Source organism: Scyliorhinus torazame, chromosome 14 (assembly GCF_047496885.1).
Source record: "Scyliorhinus torazame isolate Kashiwa2021f chromosome 14, sScyTor2.1, whole genome shotgun sequence".
Classification (NCBI taxonomy): domain Eukaryota; kingdom Metazoa; phylum Chordata; class Chondrichthyes; order Carcharhiniformes; family Scyliorhinidae; genus Scyliorhinus; species Scyliorhinus torazame.
The window spans coordinates 191,432,555-191,455,592 of record NC_092720.1 but is presented as its reverse complement, the minus strand read 5'-3'; the positions used below and the strand labels follow the sequence as shown (position 1 = coordinate 191,455,592).

General features: G+C 47.2%; 1 protein-coding gene across 1 annotated transcript in view; it reads left to right on the top strand.

Annotated features, from left to right (window-relative positions):
* The window catches only part of LOC140389101 (uncharacterized), a 306,705-nt gene that overhangs the window by 267,521 nt on the left and 16,146 nt on the right, over nt 1-23,038 (top strand). Inside the window, exons 54-62 of the mRNA XM_072473261.1 lie at nt 1,643-1,669; nt 2,560-2,589; nt 6,889-6,924; nt 14,640-14,666; nt 14,795-14,818; nt 15,434-15,460; nt 17,624-17,659; nt 20,260-20,286; nt 20,440-20,466. Coding sequence (XP_072329362.1) covers nt 1,643-1,669; nt 2,560-2,589; nt 6,889-6,924; nt 14,640-14,666; nt 14,795-14,818; nt 15,434-15,460; nt 17,624-17,659; nt 20,260-20,286; nt 20,440-20,466 — 261 coding nt within the window. The remainder of the gene's footprint in view (nt 1-1,642; nt 1,670-2,559; nt 2,590-6,888; nt 6,925-14,639; nt 14,667-14,794; nt 14,819-15,433; nt 15,461-17,623; nt 17,660-20,259; nt 20,287-20,439; nt 20,467-23,038) is intronic.

The following is a 23,038-nucleotide window of genomic DNA, read 5'->3' as shown; positions in this document are numbered from 1 at the left end:
GAAATGAGCTCATCAAATTGAAACAAGTGTAAGTAAATGGCTGTGCCAACTGGAAGAGATGTTTGGGGGCTATGGACGTTATGAGGCGAAAAGATAAGAGGTCCTGTGCTTGCACTAGAGTATGCCATCGGGTGGATGACAGTGGGGAAGTGTGAGTGGCGCATCTATATACAGAGCTGGTGGATAGGGAAGGCGCGCTGTGGAGGACGTCAGAGGCAAGTGGAAGGATGTGTTGGCGGCGGAGTTTAGGGCTGGAGTGTGCAGTGAAGCCCTGCAGAGGGTGAATGCTTCCTTGTTGTGTGCGAGATTCAGCCTCATCAATTTAAGGTGGGGCACAGAGCCCACATAAGCATCTCGAGATGAGCCGGTTCCTTTCAGGGTTGGATAATAGGGGTGGCGGTGTGCGGAAGTCCGGCGAACCATGTGCATATGTTCTGGGCATGTCCGACGTGGAGGGGGTTCTACGAGTGGTTTTAGATCGAATATAACAAATTCGGGCCGTCGAGTTGGCTCGGAGTCCGGAATTGGCGATTTTCAGAGTATCGGAAGATCCGGGAGTTCAGGTGGGGCGAGAGGCCGATGTCTTGGCCTTTGCCACCCTGATAGCTGGGAGACGGACTTTGTTCTGTTGTCGGATCTCAGAGCCGCCAAAAGGGGGAGTGATGTGGCAGAATTTTTATACCTGGAAAAGGTCAAAACAAACAAAGAACAAAGAAATGTACAGCACAGGAACAGGCCCTTCGGCCCTCCAAGCCCGTGCCGACCATATTGCCCGACTCAACTACAATCTTCTACACTTCCTGGGTCCGTATCCTTCTATTCCCATCCTATTCATATATTTGTCAAGATGCCCCTTAAATGTCCCTATCGTCCCTGCTTCCACTACCAAGTTCAACATGTGTGGAGTGAGAGTGGAATTCACCCCGAGGGGGAAGCCATTTATCGCCTGTTTTAAATTGAACTGACGCATCAGCGGGGAGGGGGCAGTTATGGGCGTTTTGTTTGGGGGGAAAGAAAAAGAAGGAGGCGGGCTTGGAGGTGACAGGGGGTTGAGTGCTCGGGGTGGGGGGGGTAGGTGGGAGAGAAGGCAATGGTGGGTTGTTGTTCTGTTACCGGTTGCCGAGGTTTAGCTTTTGTATTTTTGAAATGCCTTCAATAAAAATATTGCTGAAAAAAAAGAAGATAGCATCAGGTGGGTGTCATGGGTTACGAAACCTTGAAGAATGGACAAGTGTGTAGCCGTCGGAACAATCCCATTGGAATACTGAATGGGATGGGAAGGTGTGTTTGAGTGCCTGCATGTTCTGACCCAACGCCAACACTCCAGGAACATTCCAACAGATTTGTGATTAATAGCGGGAACTGAAGCTGAGAGAGTGGATATAATTTCAGCCTTCCAAATGCAATAAGGAATACGCGTTAGTTTACTCAGGCCAGAGCACATGGATCCCTGTGTACTGTACATGCTCCTTTAATTTCTGTGCAGTACTCACAGCATCTCAGCCTACACCTCCCCCATGCCGTTGGGTTTATAATTGGCAAAGCAGTGACAGTATGGTACAGCACTGGTATATTTCTGAAATCACTGTGACATTTCTGAAACCACTGCCCTCGCTTAAACGGGTCTCTTTTCTCTTTGCAGAGGAAATACTGCGCCGACAGGAGCCAGGTACAAAAAAAAGAACTCGGGTGAAGTGGGACATCAGCGGGGGACATAAGTGAAGTTGCAACGATAGTCATGCATAAAAATTCGGGGCAAATACGGAGAACCCCATAAACAAGAGCGTTCCACCAATGCTCGACAAATTATTTCAATGATTGTATTTGAATATCTCTTGCAGCCCGTCATCATTTACTTGGCAAGCGAAGACATTGGTTCCGTAAACGATCAGAGACTGTGGTCTCCATTTTGACAATGAGGGGTTGCAATGCATTCGATGGATTGTGCTATACTCCCGCCATCATCCTTAAATTATTTGCATTCTGTTTTTAATTAACTCTGGAAAGATTGGAACAGCAAGGCAGTTGTCGGAGAAAACTATTTGTAAATGATACGCAGGAATCCTTCTTCCAGTAGTAGTTCCCGTACTTGCCAAATGAGAAGCGTTTGGAAATGTCAATCAGCAATGTTTAGATAGAACACAGCGCGAGCATAACAGAATGGACCATTCGACTCAGAGTTCACCCCTCTGAGCCATATCAATGAGAAACAATAGGGACCCAAGAGCAGAAATTACAACCTCATGCGTTCTGTATCAGGAGATCTCGTGTTGCTCTTAGACAGTGATTTGGAACTTCTCGGAGCAGGAACATGTCTTTTGGTTAATTTTGTCTTTAAACCTTCAGCGTGTAGGTCACAAGGTAAAGAAGTGTTAGGTGCACGGAAGAAAAAATAATAACTTAAAGACTTACATATGTTGGTACGTCACTCGCCTCTTGCGGAGGAAATATTTGCACCATAAATCACTTTGCAAGAACAGGAGCTATTGAAGTAAAACAAAACTCTGTGCCGGCCTTTATGATTATGATTCTTGACTGAACTCATTGTATTTATCCTAGATAAAGGACAGCTCGAGGAAAAGGATGACGGTAAAATTTGATCGAACTTTCATATCCCCGGTTCCGTTAGCTCCCTGCTTCCAACTGGGTTATCAGCAGACTTGTTTTATAATCCGTTCAGTGAAAAAGTGAGAGGTCTTGTGGCGTAGTGGGTAGCGACGCCCCCCGCCCCCGCCCCCCCCCCCTTCCCATCGCACCTCTGGGGCCAGAAGCTCCGGGTTCGAGTCCCAACGCCAGGACCTGTTGGCCACGGACGGAGTGTTCGAGGTGGGTCAAACGGGCTAATGTCAGAACAAAGAACAAAGAAAAGTACAGCACAAGAACAGGCCATTCGGCCCTCGAAGCCTGCGCCGACCATGCTGCCGTCTACTCGCATCCTATTCATGTATCCGTCAAGATGCCCCTTAAACGTCGCTATCGTCCCTGCTTCTAGCACATTCTCCGGCAGCGAGTTCCAGGCACCCACTACCCTCTGTGTAAAAGATTTACCTCGCACATCTCCTCTAAACCTTGCCCCTCTCACCTTAAACCTATGCCCCCTAGTAATTGACCCCTCTACCCTGGGAAAAAGTCTCTGGCTATCCACTCTGCCTATGCCCCTTATAATCTTGCAGACCTCGATCAGGTCGCCCCTCAACCTCCTTTGTTCTAGTGAGAACAAACCAAGTTTATTCAACCCCTCCTCATAGCTAATGCCCTCCATACCAGGCAACAACCTAGTAAATCTCTTCTGCACCCTCTCTAAAGCCTCCACGTCAGCTCGGAGCTCCCCTCCGCCTCTTTCCCGACTACTCCCCAAACGGTAAAAGTGTGTGTGTGCAGATAATCTAAGATAAATGAATGAGTGGTTAAAACGCTGTCACGGTAACACAGTGGTTAGCACTGTTGCTGCACAGCTCCAGGGTCCCAGGTTCGATTCCTGGGTCGGGTCACTGGCTGTGCGGATTCTGCACGTTCTCCCCGTGCCTGCGTGGGTTTCCCCGGGAGTTCCGGTTTCTCCGACAAGTCCCGAAAGACGTGCTGTTAGGTGAATTGGACATTCTGAATTCTCCCTCTGTGTTCCTGAACAGGCGCCGGAATGTGGAGACATGGGGCGTTTCACAGTAACTTCACTGCAGTGTTAATGTATCCTACTTGTGCGAATAAAGATTATAAAAAAAGATATATCCTTTATTACATGTGGGCTTCCTGATGGGTAACACCAACCATTGTCCACTGGCTTGGGATGAGGGGGAGGAGAAGGAGAATCCTCGAATAACGATAGTTACCTGAAAGAGGGATAATGTCAGCTTATAGAGGAGGGTATATATGGCAAATTGTAGTCAACGAGCGATAGTCAGAAATGCAATGCCGCAATGGGCACCGATCAAGAAGATATGCCGCACCCGTTTTCTGGTACGGCGCCCCAATCGGCAGCGGGATCCTGCGTCCCATTGTGGGAGTCCCATTGTGGCCCCCCCACGCCGTCGGGAAATCCGCAGGCGTGAGTAGGCGGCCGACGATGCGGAGGATCCAGCCGACGGAGAATCCAGCTCCTGGTTCGAATTGATTCTCGGTATACTTCCAAAGAAAGTGAAGAAGGACAAACGAAGCCAACATAATTTGACTGGTGGCGTGAGGGAATAGGGTGCCGTAGAAAAATGGAGGCTGGTGCATTACCAAGGCGGCATCTCAGTAAAAATAGTCTTTAATATTAAAGGTAGCGAGGACAATCGAAATGCGGGGGACAAAGATATAGTGCCTGAATAGATTAGCAGCTGACCTAAAGGAATCCAAACGTATCATTTCAAAAAGAGTTGGCAAAGGAACAGTTGGTCCGAGGAGAGATCAAAGTGGCGATCCCTTTGTGGAGGCAGAAGGCCTGCAGGGGGTGCTAAATGAATACTTCTCGTCAGTGATGTGGAGATGCCGGCGTTGGACTGGGTTGAGCACAGTAGGAAGTCTTACAACACCAGGTTAAAGACCAACAGGTGTGTTTCAAATCACGAGCTTTCGGAGAGCAGCTCTTTCATCAGGTGACTCGCAACAAATTGTTTCAAATGCACCTTTAGCTTCAACCATCCATAACATGCAGCCACGATAGAAAACAAAATATTACACCTCACTACATAAGGAGATAATATGCCAGCTGTTAAAAGCTGAGAAAAAGATATAGGCTTTGGTGCACATCTTAAAGCGACACAGAGAGGCGACCAGGTTCAGGGAGGGATTCCATAGCTAATGTCCCAGATAGCTGACGGCCCTGCAAATTTACATGATAGCAGAATCAGTGCAATGCAGGTATCTCAGTGGGATTTTGATTAGAGGGGACTAGGGATGTGCATGAGCTAAGAAGGATGTATTTGCAGAGAAATATGAGAAGTTAAAATCAAGGTACTGCTTGTCCACGAGATAATTAATATCAGCGAGCAAAAGGGTGACAGTGAATGGGACTTAGTGCGAATTAAAACGCGGGTGGCGGAATTACAACAGACCTCAAATTTATTTATGATATAATGCGGGAGAAAAGGCAAGAAGAAGAATATTTTTCTATCTTAATTCTCAAGGTAACAGAGGCGTGACTGGTGGCGTCATGAATGATGGTTTCTTTCACAGATGAGCTAAAACTGGGAAATTAGACAATGCTCCAGAGATGGAAATTTTCCATGTTAGTGGCCAACGATGTACAGATTAGTTGGATTGACGATGCTAAATTTCCCCTTGGTGTCCAAAGACTAGATGGGGTTAGGAGGATAGGGCGTTTGATTGGGCCTAGGTAGCGTTCTCTTTCGGAGGGTCGGTGCAGACTCGATGGGCCGAATGGTTGTCGGGATTCTATGGTTCTAGTGATGACGAAATCGTATGGTCATTCAGCGCCAACTTATACGACAAACATTGTGAATGGACTGGTTTACTCTCAGCTAATAAGTGATAAATTGCCTTCTCCAGAGTCGCGGTGGGATATCATTTCTGAATTTCGTAAGAGCTGTTTCTTTGCCAGGGCCGTATGGAAAGCTGCTAAATAAATGGAAAACACCAGCTTGGCCCAGCTGTAATTCTTGGTACGACTTTTCCGAAATCGTCCGAAAGATCAAATAATAATAATCTTTAATAGTGATGCAAGTAGGCTTACATTACCACTGCAATGAAGTTACTGTGAAAATCCCCTAGTTGCCACATTCCGGTGCCTGTTTGGGTACACTGAGGGGGAATTCAGAATGTCCAATTCACCTCATAGCACGTCTCTCGGGACTTGTGGGCGAAAACCGGAGCACCCGGAGGAAACCCACGCAGACACGGGGAGAACGTGCAGACTCCGCGCAGACAATGAGCCAAGCCGGGAATCGAACCTGAGACCCTGGAGCTGTGAAACAGCAGTGCTAACCACTGTGCTTCCGTGCTAGAGCACAGAAAAATGTATTGGAATGAACTGATTCTAAGGGATAACCAGATATGGAGGCAGACTGGGGAAGATGGAATGTCGTTTAGAGGAGTGGAGATGCAATCAAGGTATTTCAAATAGCGAGGGTTTAGGAGACAAATTGTTTCGAATGAAACGCCAATATCCAGAGCGGACAGAGTTAACATAATCGGCAAAATAACCAGAAATAAGCAGAAATTTAGATTGCATTGCCTCGCAGCTTGATGGTCACAGGCTCAAAAGCACCCGTGCGAGGGGAGCTGGGGAAAAAATAATCATACGGGCGTTGGGGGACGGGCAGGGTAATGCGACTGGTAATATTTCCCCGGACCGGATGGTTGTTCACCATTGGTGATGTGTTCTAAACTTGGAATTAATTCCAATCCAGAGAATTAATTCGGCCCATCGAGACTGCACCGACCCCCCGAAAGAACACCCTACCTGGGTCCCGTCCCGCGCTATAACACTGTAACGCCACCTCACCTACATATCTTTGGACTGTGGGAGGAAACCGGAGCACCCACAGGAACCCACGCAAACTCCACGCAGTCACTCAAGGCTGGATCATAACCCGGTCCATGGTGGTGTAAAGCAGCACTGCTAACCACTGTGCCACCGTGCCGCCTCCTCAAGGGCCAGGAAAGTTCAATTTGCTTCAGCGTTGTTATACACAAGACTCAGTTTGGAGACCATTCATGTATGCCTCCGTTTATTAATAAGTGGTGAACCTGATTTATCATCAGTTGATGCTTTAATTGATATCATTGTGGGCGATTAGGTTTTTCGTCTAATTCACTAATTATTACAGAATGCCATATGTTCTGGTACAACTAAACGGAAAATCTGAGCAAAAACAGCAAAATATATCTGGAAATATCAATATTAATTGTATATATTAAAAATTAAAAAATATAACTTTGGATTTTCAGAAATCAAGAAGTTGAAAAAAGCACTGCAAGATTTAGGTCAGAAAAATTATTTGATTATTCCTATATATTTGAATACTCCACAATTTTTACATCACCGTTATTAATGTACTTGATATGCTCAGCAAACACTCTATCCATTGCTCTATTCCCAGATCTAGAGCAGCGAAGTTACTGTTGTGCAGCCTTGTCTGGGAATTTAAACTGCCTGGGGCAGTACGCGAATACCTCAATTACCGATTTCAGTGGTGGCGTCTTGGGCCAGATGTGTAGGACTTACCTGGATAATTCCCTTGTCGTATTAACTGGCATCGCTCAGCGATCGGACAGTTTAACTCGACTCAGTGACGCAACCGATCTCCACACAATATTCCCACCCGACCTCGCTCGACCACAGCTGCAATCCAACGCGACTACCCCCCACGCGACTTGAACCGACCATTCCACCAAATCGACCGACTACTCTCTAACCCCAATAGCTGTCCCCGTGAACGCCTTTCAAATGGCAGATCTTTTTGTGAAAAAGGGCCGTGTCCTGTTTCCGCCAATCTTTTCCTGCAGTCGCTCATCTTCCCCTTAAAAGGGCCGCACTTATCCATCATTGCTGCAGCCGGAATCGGAAGTGCTGGCGGAAATACCGCAATAAGGTCGAGGCGCGGAGTTCCATCCAACAAGCGACAATGCGCGCGAACCATCCACACAGACTGAAGATCTGGGTGATTGAAATATACTTCAAAGTGCATGAGCCAAATCTTCCCATGTCACAAACACCAATGCCACCTTCGGTGATGTTGCGCTTTAGGACCCATCGGAAGTCCACCTGCGGACGCACAGGCTGTAATTGCCCGGAAAGTGTAAACTTCCGATGGATTTATTTGCACTGATTTGCAGTGAGCTGTACCTCCACGAATGTCACTTACACTGACCTCAATCCGGGATCTGGGCTAGATATTTGCTACTTCCCAGGATATTTACCCTCGAATTGTTGAATTACCCCGAACTTCCTTTTTTACCCCAGAGGATGAGGGGAGGAACCCCTCGGAAATCCCTCTGCACTGACTTCTCAGAAATTGCCGGGAAATGTCAATTTCTGCTGGGCAACTACTCTGTATCCGGAACCCTCTGAAAATCCAAATCGGAGAATTCGGAAGGTTCTAAGTCACTTGGTATCATTGTTACCCAGGAAGAGTTTGAAGAATAAACACCAGTTCTAACTCCTGAGTAACTATATTTGTGGCCACCAATTATACCCACGTGATTTCCTGACTACTCCCCGCCTACCAGCCTTCTGCCCGCCCAGACCCCGACGCCGAATCAACTGCACCCCAAGCCAGCGACTACCCTTCCCACGACCTGATCACCCCCTCCATAGCCCGCAATACAGTTACTCCCCCGCCCCAGCTCCGCTCACTGGGACCTACTGCTCTCAAACCCCTGACTCCCATCCACCTACACCGCGATCGCAGATTCCTCTCCATCGCACACCTATCTACCGGAACTGCCCTACCACCCACTTCGGATTCCGGTGACTACCCCGCAAAAGCACGACACACTCCGGGAATCCTACTACCGCCAACTTCGCACATCACCCCTCAATCGCTCTTCGCCTCTCTCCCAAGTCTGTTAAAGTCCCTAGTTGAACATTGAAACCTACCGGCCGACGACAGACAGTGTCACAAATGGGGGCGTGGTATCGCTCCTCCAACCCTCCTATACTGCGCTGAAGGGCAGCAGCAACTACGCTGCACATTTCTCAGAATGTGGAGCTCCAGGCCAAGGGAGGGGAATGGGAGTGGAGTGGAGATCCCACGCTCACTCCCAATCCACGGAATATGCGGCCCAATATCAGCGTTACTCCAACGCCCGCCTCTCATTCCCAACACTATCCCCCACACGGGTGCCCACTCCCGACACTCCAGCCCGGACTACCCACGTCAGCCGATCCGACAACCCACGACAGCCGTCTCGGTTACCCACCCCCATGATCCCCCTTACGTCATTGCTCACACCCCTGACGACGCCCAGTCACATACTCATTCACTCACCTCATCACTCGCTAGCCCATTGGTTGACCCATTCATTCACTCACTGACACACTCACTCACGCACTGACGCACCCACCCATCCACCCACTTACTGACAGTCACCCACTGACTCACTGAAAGCCTTCAAGGTCCGAGCGGGGAGGGATACAAACAGCAAAAAAAAACTTCTAGATTCTTAAACACTGACCTCAACACGGCAGCCGCTGTCCTGAAATGGAGGGCGGGCCCACTACACTGCTCCTTTCCACTGTTCCATTCCGCCCGTGTCTGTTCTGGAGTAAAATTATTGCGGTCGGGAGCAGGAAGTACCATCGGGGAGGACGGGGAAATATCGGGGCGCAGCGATATTGGCAATCTGAAATCATCGACCCAACATCGCCTCGGAAGTTTCTGTGTTCAGTTAGTGGGAATTTGTACCACAGGAACGCCGTCGACCACAGAGTGGACAGCAATATCTAAATTGCCAGGTTGGATCGATCCAATAAACTCAGAGATGAACGGGGCAAACAAATGTGTGAATAGCATGGTATGTTTTAATGTTTACACTAAGTGAAAACCTTGAAAACCTAATCGAGCTTATTTTGAAAGTACAATGTATGTCCAGGTTAAAATATTTGATTTGTGAAGATAGTTTAGCTAAAAACAAGATTTGATAGCCGAATGCTTCAAAACGTATTAGGTATATCGAAACATCAAATCCATCCTGGGCGGTGTGCGCTACTGGCGGTATCTCACCTGCCGTCCGTCACCCGGCCCGATGTTCAGTTCTATCAACGTCAACAGCACTAAATGTCTAGAGAGGGGTATGGCGGGCAGACATCAACATAATTGCTATTGATCATGACAAATCTGAAAAAATAATTCTAGCCATGAACTCAGCAGTAATACTGATTAGGCGAGCGGCACTACCAATGTCCACTCACTTATTTCTGAAGGCTAACATGCAGCGGCAGCAATCTATTAGCAAGGCTAATGGAATGTTAGCAAAAGTATTTGAGTCCAGGAGGAGCGATGCCTTGCTTCAATTGTATAGCGGCCACAATTTCAAAGTGAGAGGAACTTAGAACATAGAGCATTACAGCGCAGTACAGGCCATTCGGCCCTCGATGTTGCGCCGACCTGTGAAACCACTCTAAATCCCATCTATACTATTCCTTATCGTCCATATGTCTATCCAATTACCATTTGAATGCCCTTAGTGTTGGCGAGTTCACTACTATTGCAGGCAGGGCATTCCACGCCCTTACTACTCTCTGAGTAAAGAACCTACCTCTGACATCTGTCCTCTATCTATCTCCCCTCAATTTAAAGCTATGTCCCCTCGTGCTAGACATCACCATCCGAGGAAATAGGCTCTCACTGTCCACCCTATCCAATCCTCTGATCATCTTGTATGCCTCAATTAAGTCACCTCTTAACCTTCTTCTATCTAACGAAAACAGCCTCAAGTCCCTCAGCCTTTCCTCGTACGATCTTCCCTCCATACCAGATAAACATTCTGGTAAATCTCCTCTGCATCCTTTTCAATGCTTCCACATCCTTCCGATCATGCGGCGACCAGAATTGCACGCAATACTCCAAATGCAGCCGCACCAGAGTTTTGTACAACTCCAACATGACCTCATGGCTCCGAAACTCAATCCCTCTACCAATAAAAGCTAACACACCGTACGCCTTCTTAACAACCCTCTCAACCTGGGTGGCAACTTTCAGGGATCTAGGTACATGGACACCGAGATCTCTCTGCTCATCCACACTACCAAGAATCTTACCATTAGCCCAGTACTCTGTCTTCCTGTTGTTCCTTCCAAAATGAATCACCTCACACTTTTCTGCATTAAATTCCATTTGCCACCTCTGAGCCCAGCGCTGCAGCTTATCTATGTCCCTCTGTAACTTGTAACATCCTTCCGCACTGTCCACAAGTCCACCGACTTTATGTCATCTGCAAATTTACTCACCCATCCTTCTATGCCCTCCTCCAGATCATTTATAAAAATAACAAACAGCAGTGGCCCCAAAACAGATCCTTGTGGTACACCACTAGTAACTGGACTCCAGTCTGAACATTTCCCATCAACCACCACCATTTGTCTTCTTCCAGCTAGCCAATTTCTGATCCAAACTGCTAAAACACCCTGCATCCCATGCCTCCGTATTTTCTGCCGTAGCCTACCGTGGAGAACCTTATCAAACGCTTTCCTGAAATCCATATACACTACATCAACTGCTTTACCCTCATCCACCTGTTTGGTCACCTTCTCAAAGAACTCAATAAGGTTTGTGAGGCACGACCTACCCTTCACAAAACCGTGTTGACTATCTCTAATCAAATTATTCCTTTCCAGATGATTATACATCCTATCTCTTATAAACCTTTCCAAGATTTTGCCCACAACAGAAGTAAGGCTCACTGGTCTATAGTTACCGGGGTTGTCTCTACTCCCCTTCTTGATCAAGGGGACAACATTTGCTACCCTCCAGTCTTCTGGCACTATTCCTGTAGACAAAGATGACTTAAAGACCAAAGCCAAAGGCTCAGCAATCTCCTCCCTAGCTTCCCAGAGAATCCTCGGATAAATCCCATCCGGCCCAGGGAATTTAACTATTTTCACACTTTCCAGAATTGCTAACACCTCCTCCTTATGAACCTCAACCCCTGCTAGTCTAGCAGCCTGAATCTCAGTATTCTCCTCGACAACATTGTCTTTTCCCTGTGTGAATACTGACGAAAGAAATTCATTTAGCACCTCTCCTATCTCCTCGGAATCCACGCACAACTTCCCACTACAGTCCTTGACTGGCCCTACTCTTACCCTGGACATTCTTTTATTCGTGACATATCTATAGAAAGCTTGAGGGTTATCCTTGATCCTAACTGCCCGAAACTTCTCATGTCCCCTCCTGGCTCTTCTTAGCTCTCTCTTTAGGTCCTTCCCAGCAAACTTGTAACTCTCGAGCGCCCTAACTGGACCTTCATGTCTCATCTTTACATAAGCCTCCTTCTTCCTCTTGACAAGTGTTTCGATTGCTTTAGTAAACCACGGTTCCCATGCTCGACCACTTCCTCCCTGCCTGACAGGTAACTACTTGTCAAGGACACGCAGTAGCTGTTCCTTCAACAAGCTCCACATTTCCATTGTGCCCATCCCCTGCAGTTTTCCTCTCCATCCGAAGTCTTGCCTCATCACATCATAATTGCCTTTCCCCCAGGTATAACTCTTGCCCTGCGGTATATATCTATCCCTTTCCATCACTAAAGTAAACGTAATCGAATAGTGGTCACTATCACCAAAGTGCTCACATACCTCCAAATCTAACACCTGGCCTGGTTCATTACCCAGTAGCAAATCCAATATGGCCTCGCATCTCGTTGGCCTATCTGCATACTGTGTCAGGAGACCCTCCTGCACAATTGGACAAAAACGGACCCATCTAAAGTACTCGAACTATCGCGTTTCCAGTCAATATTTGGAAAGTTAAAGTCCCCCATAACAACTACCCTGTTGCTTTCGCTCCTATCCAGAATCATCTTTGCAATCCTTTCCTCTACATCTCAGGAGCTTTTCGGAGGCCTATAGAAAACCCCTAACAGTGTGACCTCTCCTTTCCTGCTTCTAACCTCAGCCCATTCTACCTCATTAGACGAGTCCTCATCAAACGTCCTTTCTGCCACCGTAATACTGTCCTTGACTAACAATGCTACCCTCCCCCTCTTTTACCACCTTCCCTGAGCTGTCTGAAATATCTAAACCCCGGCACCTGCAACAACCATTCCTGTCCCTGCTCTATCCATGTCTCCGAAATGGCCACAACATCGAAGTCCCAGGTACCAACCCATGCCGCAAGTTCACCTAATCGTATTCGGGATGCTCCTGGCATTGAAGAAGACACACTTTACACCACCTTCCTTCCTGCCGTTACACTCCTGCAACTTTGAAACCTTACTCATGGCCTTACTACTCTCAACTTCCTGTATACTGGAGCTACAATTCAGGTTCCCAAGCCCCTGCTGAACTAGTTTAAACCCTCCCGAAGAGCATTATCTCTCCCTCCCCTTAAGGATCCCGAAAACAAGATCCGAGACATCACGCACCCTGGCACCTGGGACACAACTCACCAACCGCGAGTCTCTCTCGTTCCCACTGAATCTCCTATCTAATCCCCTAACTATGGAGTCTCCAATGACTAATGCTCTACTCCTCTCCCCCCCTCCCCTTCCCTTCTGAGCAACAGGGACAGGTTCTGTGCCAGAGACCTGTACCCCATGGCTTACCCCTGGTAAGTCGTCGTCCCCAACAATATCCATTGTGGTATACTTGTTACTAAGGGGAATGACCACAGGGATCCCTCTACTGACTGCTTCCTCCCAGCCCCTCTCACCGTCACCCGTCTATTTTTATTCAGAGTAACTACGTCTCTGAAGCTTCTATCTATGACTACCTCTGCCTCCCGAATGATCCAAAGTTCATCCAGCTCCAGTTCCCTAACGCGGTTTCTGAGGAGCTGGAGATGGGTGCACTTCCCAAAGATGATATCAGCAGGGACACTGATGGTGTCCCTCACCTCAAACATTCTGCAGGAGGAACATTGCACTACCTTCCCTACATCCCCTCTAGATAAAAAAAGAAAAAGAGCTTACCGGTTATTCACTCCCCTTCTCAGCAAGCACTCACTCAGCAACCTCTGCGCCCCGCATGATAACACCTGAGGGGAAAGAAAAGAAAAGCTAATTACCAGTCACCAACTAATCCCTTACCTGTAGGCTGTGACGTCACAGTTCAACTTCTTTCTACTTCTACCTGCCCTCGAGCCTTCCTCTTGATCACTTGACAACAGCTCCTCCACAAACCACCTTCAAGTTAGGGTGACCACAAGGGACGAATGCAAATCTCCCCCGCAACAGCCAATCAGCAGCTCCGCTCTACTGCCCTCTGCTGGATGCTTGTCTTCACTTGAGCAGCTAGGGTCTCTTGCACAGGTACACCTTCAATTTAGGGTGACCACAACGGAAGTATGCAAATTACCCCCCGCAACAGCCAATCAGCAACTCCGCTCTACTGCGCTCTGCTGGGTGCTTGTCTTCACTTGAACAGCTAGGGTCCCTTGCACGGGTACACCTCCTGGGGGGAGACGTCTTAGCCTCCTAGAAGCGAGATGAGGAGGCATATTTTTACACAGAAGGTTGCGAATCTTTGGAATTCTGCACCCAGAGGGCTGTTGAAGCTCAGCCACTGTGGATGTTTAAAGCTGAGATTGGTCATTTCTGATTAACAACAATGTAAAGGGTTATAGGGATAGTGAGTGCAAAAGGCATTGAAGTGTCCGATCAGTCATCATCGCATTGAATGACGGACGGGTCTAAAATGCCTACTCTTCTGCCTATGTCCCTTTGTCATAGCAGCAATGGCCAAAGCTGTCAATCATGTGACACAAGTGGTCATTGTTTAAAGTTAATTATTTATCGCGCACTAAAGGCAATCCAGCTGGGTATTATTTCGTTCGCGTGAGCATAAATGGTCGGTTCGCTCACTGAAAACGCTTTATTGCACCAACATAATTTCTTTCTCATCGACTTCAAATTAAACGAGACTCAGGCGGACTCCAAAAAGGATGGGAATTAGATTGTCACCAAAGAAATGAAAACGGAACTTTATCAGTGATGCGCAGCTCAGTTGGAAATCTGTGATTTTGTCTTTTTGTGTCCAGAAAATAAACTTCGCGAGAGGGAGTCAGGTAAAACTATCGAAATATTTCATTCTTTCTCCTACCCTGAGCATTTTGCATGGTGATTTGTTGACTTTGTATAACGCTGTCAAAATAATGTAACCTGCAATATACTGTTGCACAATCACCTGTTTCAGAATCCGCCAACTGTAATGAATGCAGTAAGTAATGAAACTATATTGACCCTCATCTCATCATTTTTTGGACCCTCCTGCCAATTGGCATTGACTATTTGAAATTGGGGTAGAACTTCAACTTGTCACTTTGGGAGTAGCACAAACATTCTGGATCGGCGGGCGGCCTCTTCTCAGAAATGGCCGGTTTTCATTTCTACATATTTGCCTTTCGGATTACGGTGAGGGCGCTGGGCACCGTTAACTGCATCAACATCCATAGCACGTTACACTATCACTGTCATTTTTGCATATCTCAGAGTGGTGCGTTTCGGCGCCGTAGTCCCAACTTAGTTTACTGCTTCATTCGTTCAAACCAACTCCATCTGAATGTTACAATCCTCCGCATTTATCGAGGCATGTTAAAAGGGACCAAAGATCCAACAGTTTGGAGATTAGGTGGATTGGCCATGCTAAATTGGTCCTGAGTGTCGAAAGATTACGTTGCGGAGTTGCGGGTATAGGGCGGGGGAGTGGGTCTCGGAAGAGTGATCTATCGGAAAGTCAGTGCAGACTCGATGGCCTCCTTTTGCACTGCAGGGATTCTGTGGAATCTATGGTGTGGTAATCTTGTCACTACAAAACGATTTGTTTCTATTACAGTGAATAAACTGAAAGACAAAACCAAAGGTACTTGACAGCGAGTTGTCAGAACATCGTTCATTCAGGGAATGTCACCAAAATTCAAAAAAGTTGGCCTTGATGGCGATAAAATGGGACATAAGAGAAGGGGGAACAAAATCGCGAGGGATGTGAAACTCAAGATTGATCAGGGTGCCGTTTTCCGCCCACTGTTATAGTAAACCCTTATCTTGCGGTGTGACATGGGGTCGTAATACATCAACTTCTGGTGTTATTCAAAGGATGCCAGGATTGCCGACATCAGGAGAGGCAGTGTCATATTGTCACTGGACTTGTAATCCAGAGACCCAGGACTGGGGACCTGGGTTCGAATCCCACTAGGGCAATTGGTGGAATTTGAATTCAATAATAATCAAAAATAAAAGTCTAATGACGACCATGAAACCATTGTCGAGTGGCATAAAAACCCTTCTGGTTCGCGTCAACGGCACGCGCTGATTTTGGCCAATGAGCTTTCCATTTGAACTGTTACTTTTCTAATAGAACGGTACAACGATAGAATGTGTCCTGTAACATCACTAAATAGGTGTTATCGCACATCCGTTACATCCAATAATTCCTTCCATTTCTGTGCCACCGGCCAAGACAAATATCTACTTTTACAACACTACAAGGCAAAATTGAAATTTAAGACATATGAAATGCCACGTCGGTTTAATCAAAGCATTTTTAAAAATACTGATCTTGCTCCTTCTCGCCTATGTATAGGATGAGAGAATGTGCAGTAAATCTCCAGGACATAATAATAATAACTTATCTTGTCACAAGTAGGCTTACATTAACACTGCAATGAAGTTACTGTGAAAAGCCACTTGTCGCCACATTCGGGCCCCTGTTCGGGTACAATTCAGAATGTCCAAATTACCCTCCAGCACGTCTTTCGGGACATGTAAAAGCAGGAAGGAGAGATATCGTACCTCCATTTTTCTTCAATGAAAGTGTTTCAGATTTTCCCACACCACCATACCATCCCGCATACCATCCCACCCCGTAACCCACTCGCATCCCCGCCTTTTGAATAGTTAACCAGATGCTCTTAGTTCTTTGTTGCAATTGACGTAACGTGGCTTTTCTAATTAGAGGGCTGTGACCAGAGGTGTTCCACAGGGATCAGTGCTGGGACCTTTGCTGTTTGTAGTGTATATAAATGATTTGGAGGAAAATGTAACTGGTCTGATTAGTAAGTTTACAGATGGCACAAAGGAATTGCGGATAGCGATGAGGACTGTCAGAGGATACAGCAGGATTTACATTGTTTGGAGACTTGGGCGGAGAGATGGCAGATGGAGTTTAATCCGGACAAATGTGAGGTAATGCATTTTGGAAGGTCTAATGCAGGTAGGGAATATACAGTGAATGGTAGAACCCTCAAGAGTATTGAAAGTCAGAGAGACCTAGGAGTAGAGGTCCACAGGTCACTGAAAGGGGCAACACAGGTGGAGAAGGTAGTCAAGAAGGCATACGGCATGCTTGCCTACATTGGCCGCGGCATTGAGTATAAAAGTTGGCAAGTCATGTTGCAGCTGTATAGAACCTTAGTTAGGCCACACTTGGAGAATAGTGTTCAATTCTGGTCGCCACACTACCAGAAGGATGTGGAGGCTTTAGAGAGGGTGCAGAAGAGATTTACCGGAATGTTGCCTGGTATGGAGGGCATTAGCTATGAGGAGCGGTTGAATAAACTCGGTTTGTTCTCACTGGAACGAAGGAGGTTGAAGGGCGACCTGATAGAGGTCTACAAAATTATGAGGGGCATAGACATAGTGGATAGTCAGAGGCTTTTCCCCGGGGTAGAGGGGTCAATTACTAGGGGGCATAGGTTTAAGGTGAGAGGAGCAAGGTTTAAAGTAGATGTACGAGGCAAGTTTTTTACGCAGAGGGTAGTGGGTGCCTGGAACTCGCTACCGGAGGAGGTGGTGGAAGCAGGGATGATAGTGACATTTAAGGGGCATCTTGACAAATACATGAATAGGATGGGAATAGAGGGATACGAACCCAGGAAGTGTAGAAGATTGTAGTTTAGTCGGGCAGCATGGTCGGCACGGGCTTGGAGGGCTGTGCTGTACATTTCTTTGTTCTTTGTTGTCTACAAAGTAAAATGTTCAGCACGTGCCCAAACAATTCACTTGTTTTATTTATCTCTGCTATTAGAAGCCGAAAACATGGCTGCTGACCTGCGAGAGTGCGGTAAGGAAATTGTCAGACTCCTGTAAGTGCAATCGTCATTACCCACACTGCACAAATTGTGTGTTGCACTATGTTGCTCCTGTGCCACGGAAACTTGAAGTAAATCGATCGAAGGGAATTGCACATTTCCATACAGCCGCTCTGCTAATGTCAGAATATTAACATGATGATAAATTCACCGTCAGATACAATTGCCTTGTAATTTTCTTAACAGTTGCTGAGGTACGGAGTAAAGCCGCTGGAACCGGCTTGCTGTATTCTAATCACCATGCCTTTACTGTTGCATATTACATTGTGTTGTACTTCAAGTATATTACTTCAGACCAAGCAGTTTTAATTTCCGAAGTGAAACTGAGCCATTTGATACTGGCTGGAACATGAGACTGGACATATGCGGGAACCCAAAGCAAGCAGGATGGCATCGAGCCCCTGTGCTGGGCACCGAAATGGACGGACCACCCGCCATTTTTAAATACTAAACTCGTTCCGAAGCCAAATGGCGTGGAAAAATCGTTGTGCAGTGGATAATGTTGTGGATGCGCGCGAAACCAGGTGGGTGCGATGTACTTCTTTGGGCAGCACGGTAGCATTGTGGATAGCACAATTGCTTCACAGCTCCAGGGTCCCAGGTTTGATTCCGGCGTGGGTCACTTTCTGTGCGGAGTCTGCACATCCTCCCCATGTGTGCGTGGCTTTCCTCCGGGTGCTCCGGTTTCCTCCCACAGTCCAACGATGTGCAGGTGAGGTGGATTGGCCATGATAAATTGCCTTAGTGTCCAAAATTGCCCTTGGTGTTGGGTGGGGTTACTGGGTTATGGGGATAGGGTGGAGGTGTTGACCTTGGGTGGGGTGCTCTTTCCAAGAGCCGATGCAGACTCGATGGGCCAACTGGCCTCCTTCTGCACTGTAAATTCTATAATAATCATGCAATATTACGAAGGCCGCAAGTAGCACCATGATTGCCTTTGGCAGGATCGTCTGTCGCTGAAGCTGTGACACTTGGCTTGTGTTTCAAATGTTGTATTTCATAACGTATATACATAGATCAGGGACATTTTCTCAGCGACTTGGGTCAAGATGAAGTGTTGGTATCAATATTGAGCTGTTCATCACTTGGAAAGTACAGCGGTGCACAGTGGCAGCCACCGCACACAGTGAATTCTGTGCTAACAGCACAGGCCGGCGGATAGGCCCTAGCGCCCTTTGTGGCCTCAGATGGTATAAATTGGCCGAAAGGTCAATTCTGCGCCCCAGGCTTTCCCAAGACGGACCAGGACCTGAATGTGACTCCAGGTTCCCATTTCCCTGTCTCCTGGAGATCAAAGACAAAGTGATGGCCTCCGAGCTACTCCATGGGACGGGGAGCGAGCAGAGCTATCCACAGAGGCTCCCCCGCCACCTGGCGCTGCCAGTACTGGAAGCCATCTCTGGTCTCGACCAGGGTCCGCACGCTGGCAGTGATGGAGTACAGGAAGTGGACCATCTCCACCTGAGGCTGCACCACATCAACCATTAACTGTCCCACCACCTCCTGGGTTTGTGCCACATCAGCCCATGACTGCGTCATCTCCCTCTGGGACTGGGCCACCTCCATTTGGGTCTGCACCACATCAGTCAGCACCTGGGCAATGCCGCCGACGTTTCCAGACATGGCCTGCGGTGACTGGGCCACGTTCAGAAGCGCTGCTGCGATTTCCAGCTGGGAGGACAGAAAATTATCTTGTTAAACAGTCCGACGCATGCAACCCATGGGATGGATAGCTCGTGACCTCAGTGGCAAGGACACCTGGCCATGGCGGCCGGTATGGGTGCCGACACGTGGTGCAGGGTGGGGGAACGACCACCCTCCGCGTGCGAGAGGGTGTCGGGTTACGCGTGTGCGGTACGAGGGTTAGTGTCAGGGACACAGTGCTGCCTACTCACCCTGGACACCCTGAGGTGGTCGTGCAATTTTTTCTGGCACTGCTGGCCGCTCGAGACAGTGTTTCTGGTGGCACTAACCTCCTCTGCCACCTGTGCCCAGGCACAATGATGGCAGCGGCTGGAAGCCTCCTTCCCGCGTCAGGGCACAGGATCATACTCCTCTCCTCCGCTGTGTTCAAGAGTGTCTCCAGCTCACCGCCGAATCTTGGGGCCGCATATCTTGCTGGCAACTTGTTGGCTGGGAAGGTGTGAGTGGGGAATGAAGTGTATATCTGCGGCTGCAGCTTGCCAGCCTCCTGAGTGTCAATCGCGAAACCGGTGAATCTGGCGCCGTTTCTCATTGGAATCGATTGTGTTCCACGTGGCGCCAGTGCTAGCCCCTTGACACTAGTGAGATTGGCCAAGGTTTGCTGTTGTGGAACTCCACAAATTCTGTGTCAGTGTCAACACTTGTCTCAGAAACGGAGAATCACGCCTTAGAAGTATTGTCATTGCAACTATACAGAAACTATGACTGCCAATGTCTATGTAACCCTGGTTCATCGCAGTGCTCAAAGCAAAGGAGAATGAAAAGAGAAGCGGAACAGAAGTGGATAGCTGCAAAGTGCATTCGTAAAGATACTGTTGATTCTCCTCTGCTACAAATAATATTACTCAAAATGTTCCTCTTTCAACAGAAAGAAAACTAAGGGCGAAAGATAAAGGTAAATGCACAGATGATATGGTGCTTCCTACTGCTCACACTGTATTTTAATCGAGGAATGGTTTCTGTACACATTTCTATGCATTTGTATCTAATATGGAATATTGCAACAATATATTATCACTGACGTTGCAATTCTTATTTCCATGTTTAGACTCCGAAGACCATAAGGTTGAGGATGGTGAGTTACAATGGCAAATGGATGACTCAAAAGATATTGATGCTCTATTTATCCAACTGAGAAGAATCTATGAAATTTAAATTCTGATCTGGTCTGACCACAAGTTTTTATATTTCTTAATTCTATCTCGCACATGATCGACGGTTAAATGGAGGGACTGGGCGGCGGTTGGGTGGGGGTTGGCGTTCAGCTGAGGGGAGATTTGGAAAGTTGAAGAGAAATGCAGAGGCAATACTGCAGGGAAGCCATAGGGAGGCTGTTAAGCAGAGTGTGCGAGGAAGGGACAGAGCGCACAAGCATAAACATGCACCAGCAAATAAAGTGATAGTTGGGAAAAGGCAAGACAAAGCATTAAAGTGTCTTCGTGTGAATACACGCAAATTTCCAAGATGGGTTGATAGACAGATAGGGATGAATGAATATACAAAGATCACCATTAGAGGGGCTGCCTTGCAAGGTGATCAAGATGTAGGGTTAATTGAATGGGCATAAGAAGTAGGAGAGGACAACATTATAGGATCCTGATCAGTAAGTTCACTATTCCGATTCTCTTCCCGCACCCAGTGGTGCACTAAGGCATACTTTTGCCTGTTTCCATAGATCGCAATTCCCGGAACAGGTCACAAGTCTGTCCCTAGAGGTTTCCAGCTTGAGGGTGCACCACTCCATATCAAGCACGGCTGGACTGAAGTATCTAACTCTGTTACCTCCGGCCATTGGCGAGTTGGAAGGATTTGCAGATTGACACACTCAACCTGTTTGGCCGCGTTATGAAAGCACCCTCCTTGGCCATCACGTCCTGGCGTAGGACAGAGTATAAATCAATAATTGACGGGGATTAGTAAGGAATATACTGCACAAATTGGAGGAAATTTTAATCTTCGTGAGATTTTAACGAATCAAGTTGCCCAAGGAAACTTGCATCATGAGGTTATAGAGCAAATTCGGAGTCGTTTAGAGGAACAACATGTTCTGCAACCAACCGAGCAATGTGTAAAAGAACATTACACATTACATCATTACAAAGGATCAAAGAACACAGAACAAAGAAAGGTACAGCACAGGAATAGGCCCTTCGGCCCTCCAAGCCCGTGCCGACCACGCTACCCGACTAAACTAAAGTCTTCTACACTTCTTGGGTCCGTATCCCTCTCTACTCATCCTATTCATGTATTTGTCAAGATGCCCCTTAAATGTCACTATCGTCCGTGCTTCCACCACCTCCTCCGGCAGCGAGTTCCAGGCACCCACTACCCTCTGTGTAACAAACTTGCCTCATACATCTCCTCTAAACCTTGCCCCTCGTACCTTAAACCTATGCCCCCTAGAAATTGACCCCTCTACCCTGGGGAAAATCTTCTGAGTATCCACTCTGTCTATGCCCCTCATAATTTTGTAGACCTCTATCAGGTCGCCCCTCAACCTCCGCCGTTCCAGTGAGAACAAACCGAGTTTATTCAACCGCTCCTCATAGCTAATGCCCTCCATACAAGGCAACATCCTGGTAAAACGCTTCTGCGCCCTCTCTAAAGCCTCCACATCCTTCTGGCAGTGTGGCGACCAGAATTGAACACTATACTCCAAGTGTGGTTCTATAGAGCTGCAACATGACTTGCCAATTCTTGTACTCAATGCCCCGGCCAATGAAGGCCAGCATGCCGTCTGCCTTCTTGACTACCTTCTCCACCTGTGTTGACCCTTTTAGTGACTTGTGGACTGTACACCTAGATCTCCCTGACTTTCAATACTCTTGAGGGTTCTACCATTCACTGTATATTCCCCACCAGCATTAGACCTTCCAAAATGCATTACCTCACATTTGTCCAGATTAAACTCCATCTGCCATCTCTCCGCCCAAGTCTCCAAACAATGTAAATCCTGCTGTATCCTCTGACAGTCCTCATCGCCATCTGCAATTCTTTTGTGTCTTTTGCAAACTTACTAATCAGACCAGTTATATTTTCCTCCAAATCATTTATATGTACTACAAACAGCAAAGGTCCCAGCACTCGCCCCTGCGGATCATCACTAGTCACAGCCCTCCAATTAGAAAAGCACCCTTCCATTGCTACTCTCTGCCTTCTATGACCTAGCCAGTTCTGTATCCACCTTGCCAGCTCACCCCTGATACCGTGTGACTTCACCTTTTGTACCAATCTACCATGAGGGACCTTGTCAAAGGACTCCGAAAGAGGGCGATTATAATATGATAGGATTTGAAATTCAGTTTGAGGGTAAGGAATGTGGGACTGATGCCTTAAAATGAATAATTACAATTACAACGGTATGAAGAAAGAGTTGGCTAAGGTGGACTCCGAGATAGATTGAAGAGTGAGATGATAGAGAAGCAGTGGCAGACCTTTGAGGAGATATTTCATAGCTTGCAAGGAAGATATATTCCATTGAGAAAAAAACACCTATATAGCTATGTAAGGAAACTAAGGACAGTATCAAATGGAAATAAAAGGTCTACAACGCTGCGAAGATAAGCAGTAGGTTAGAAGATTCGAAATATTTTAGAAACCAGCAAAGGATGACTACGAAAAAGTAGCAGAAATAAGAATATGATAGA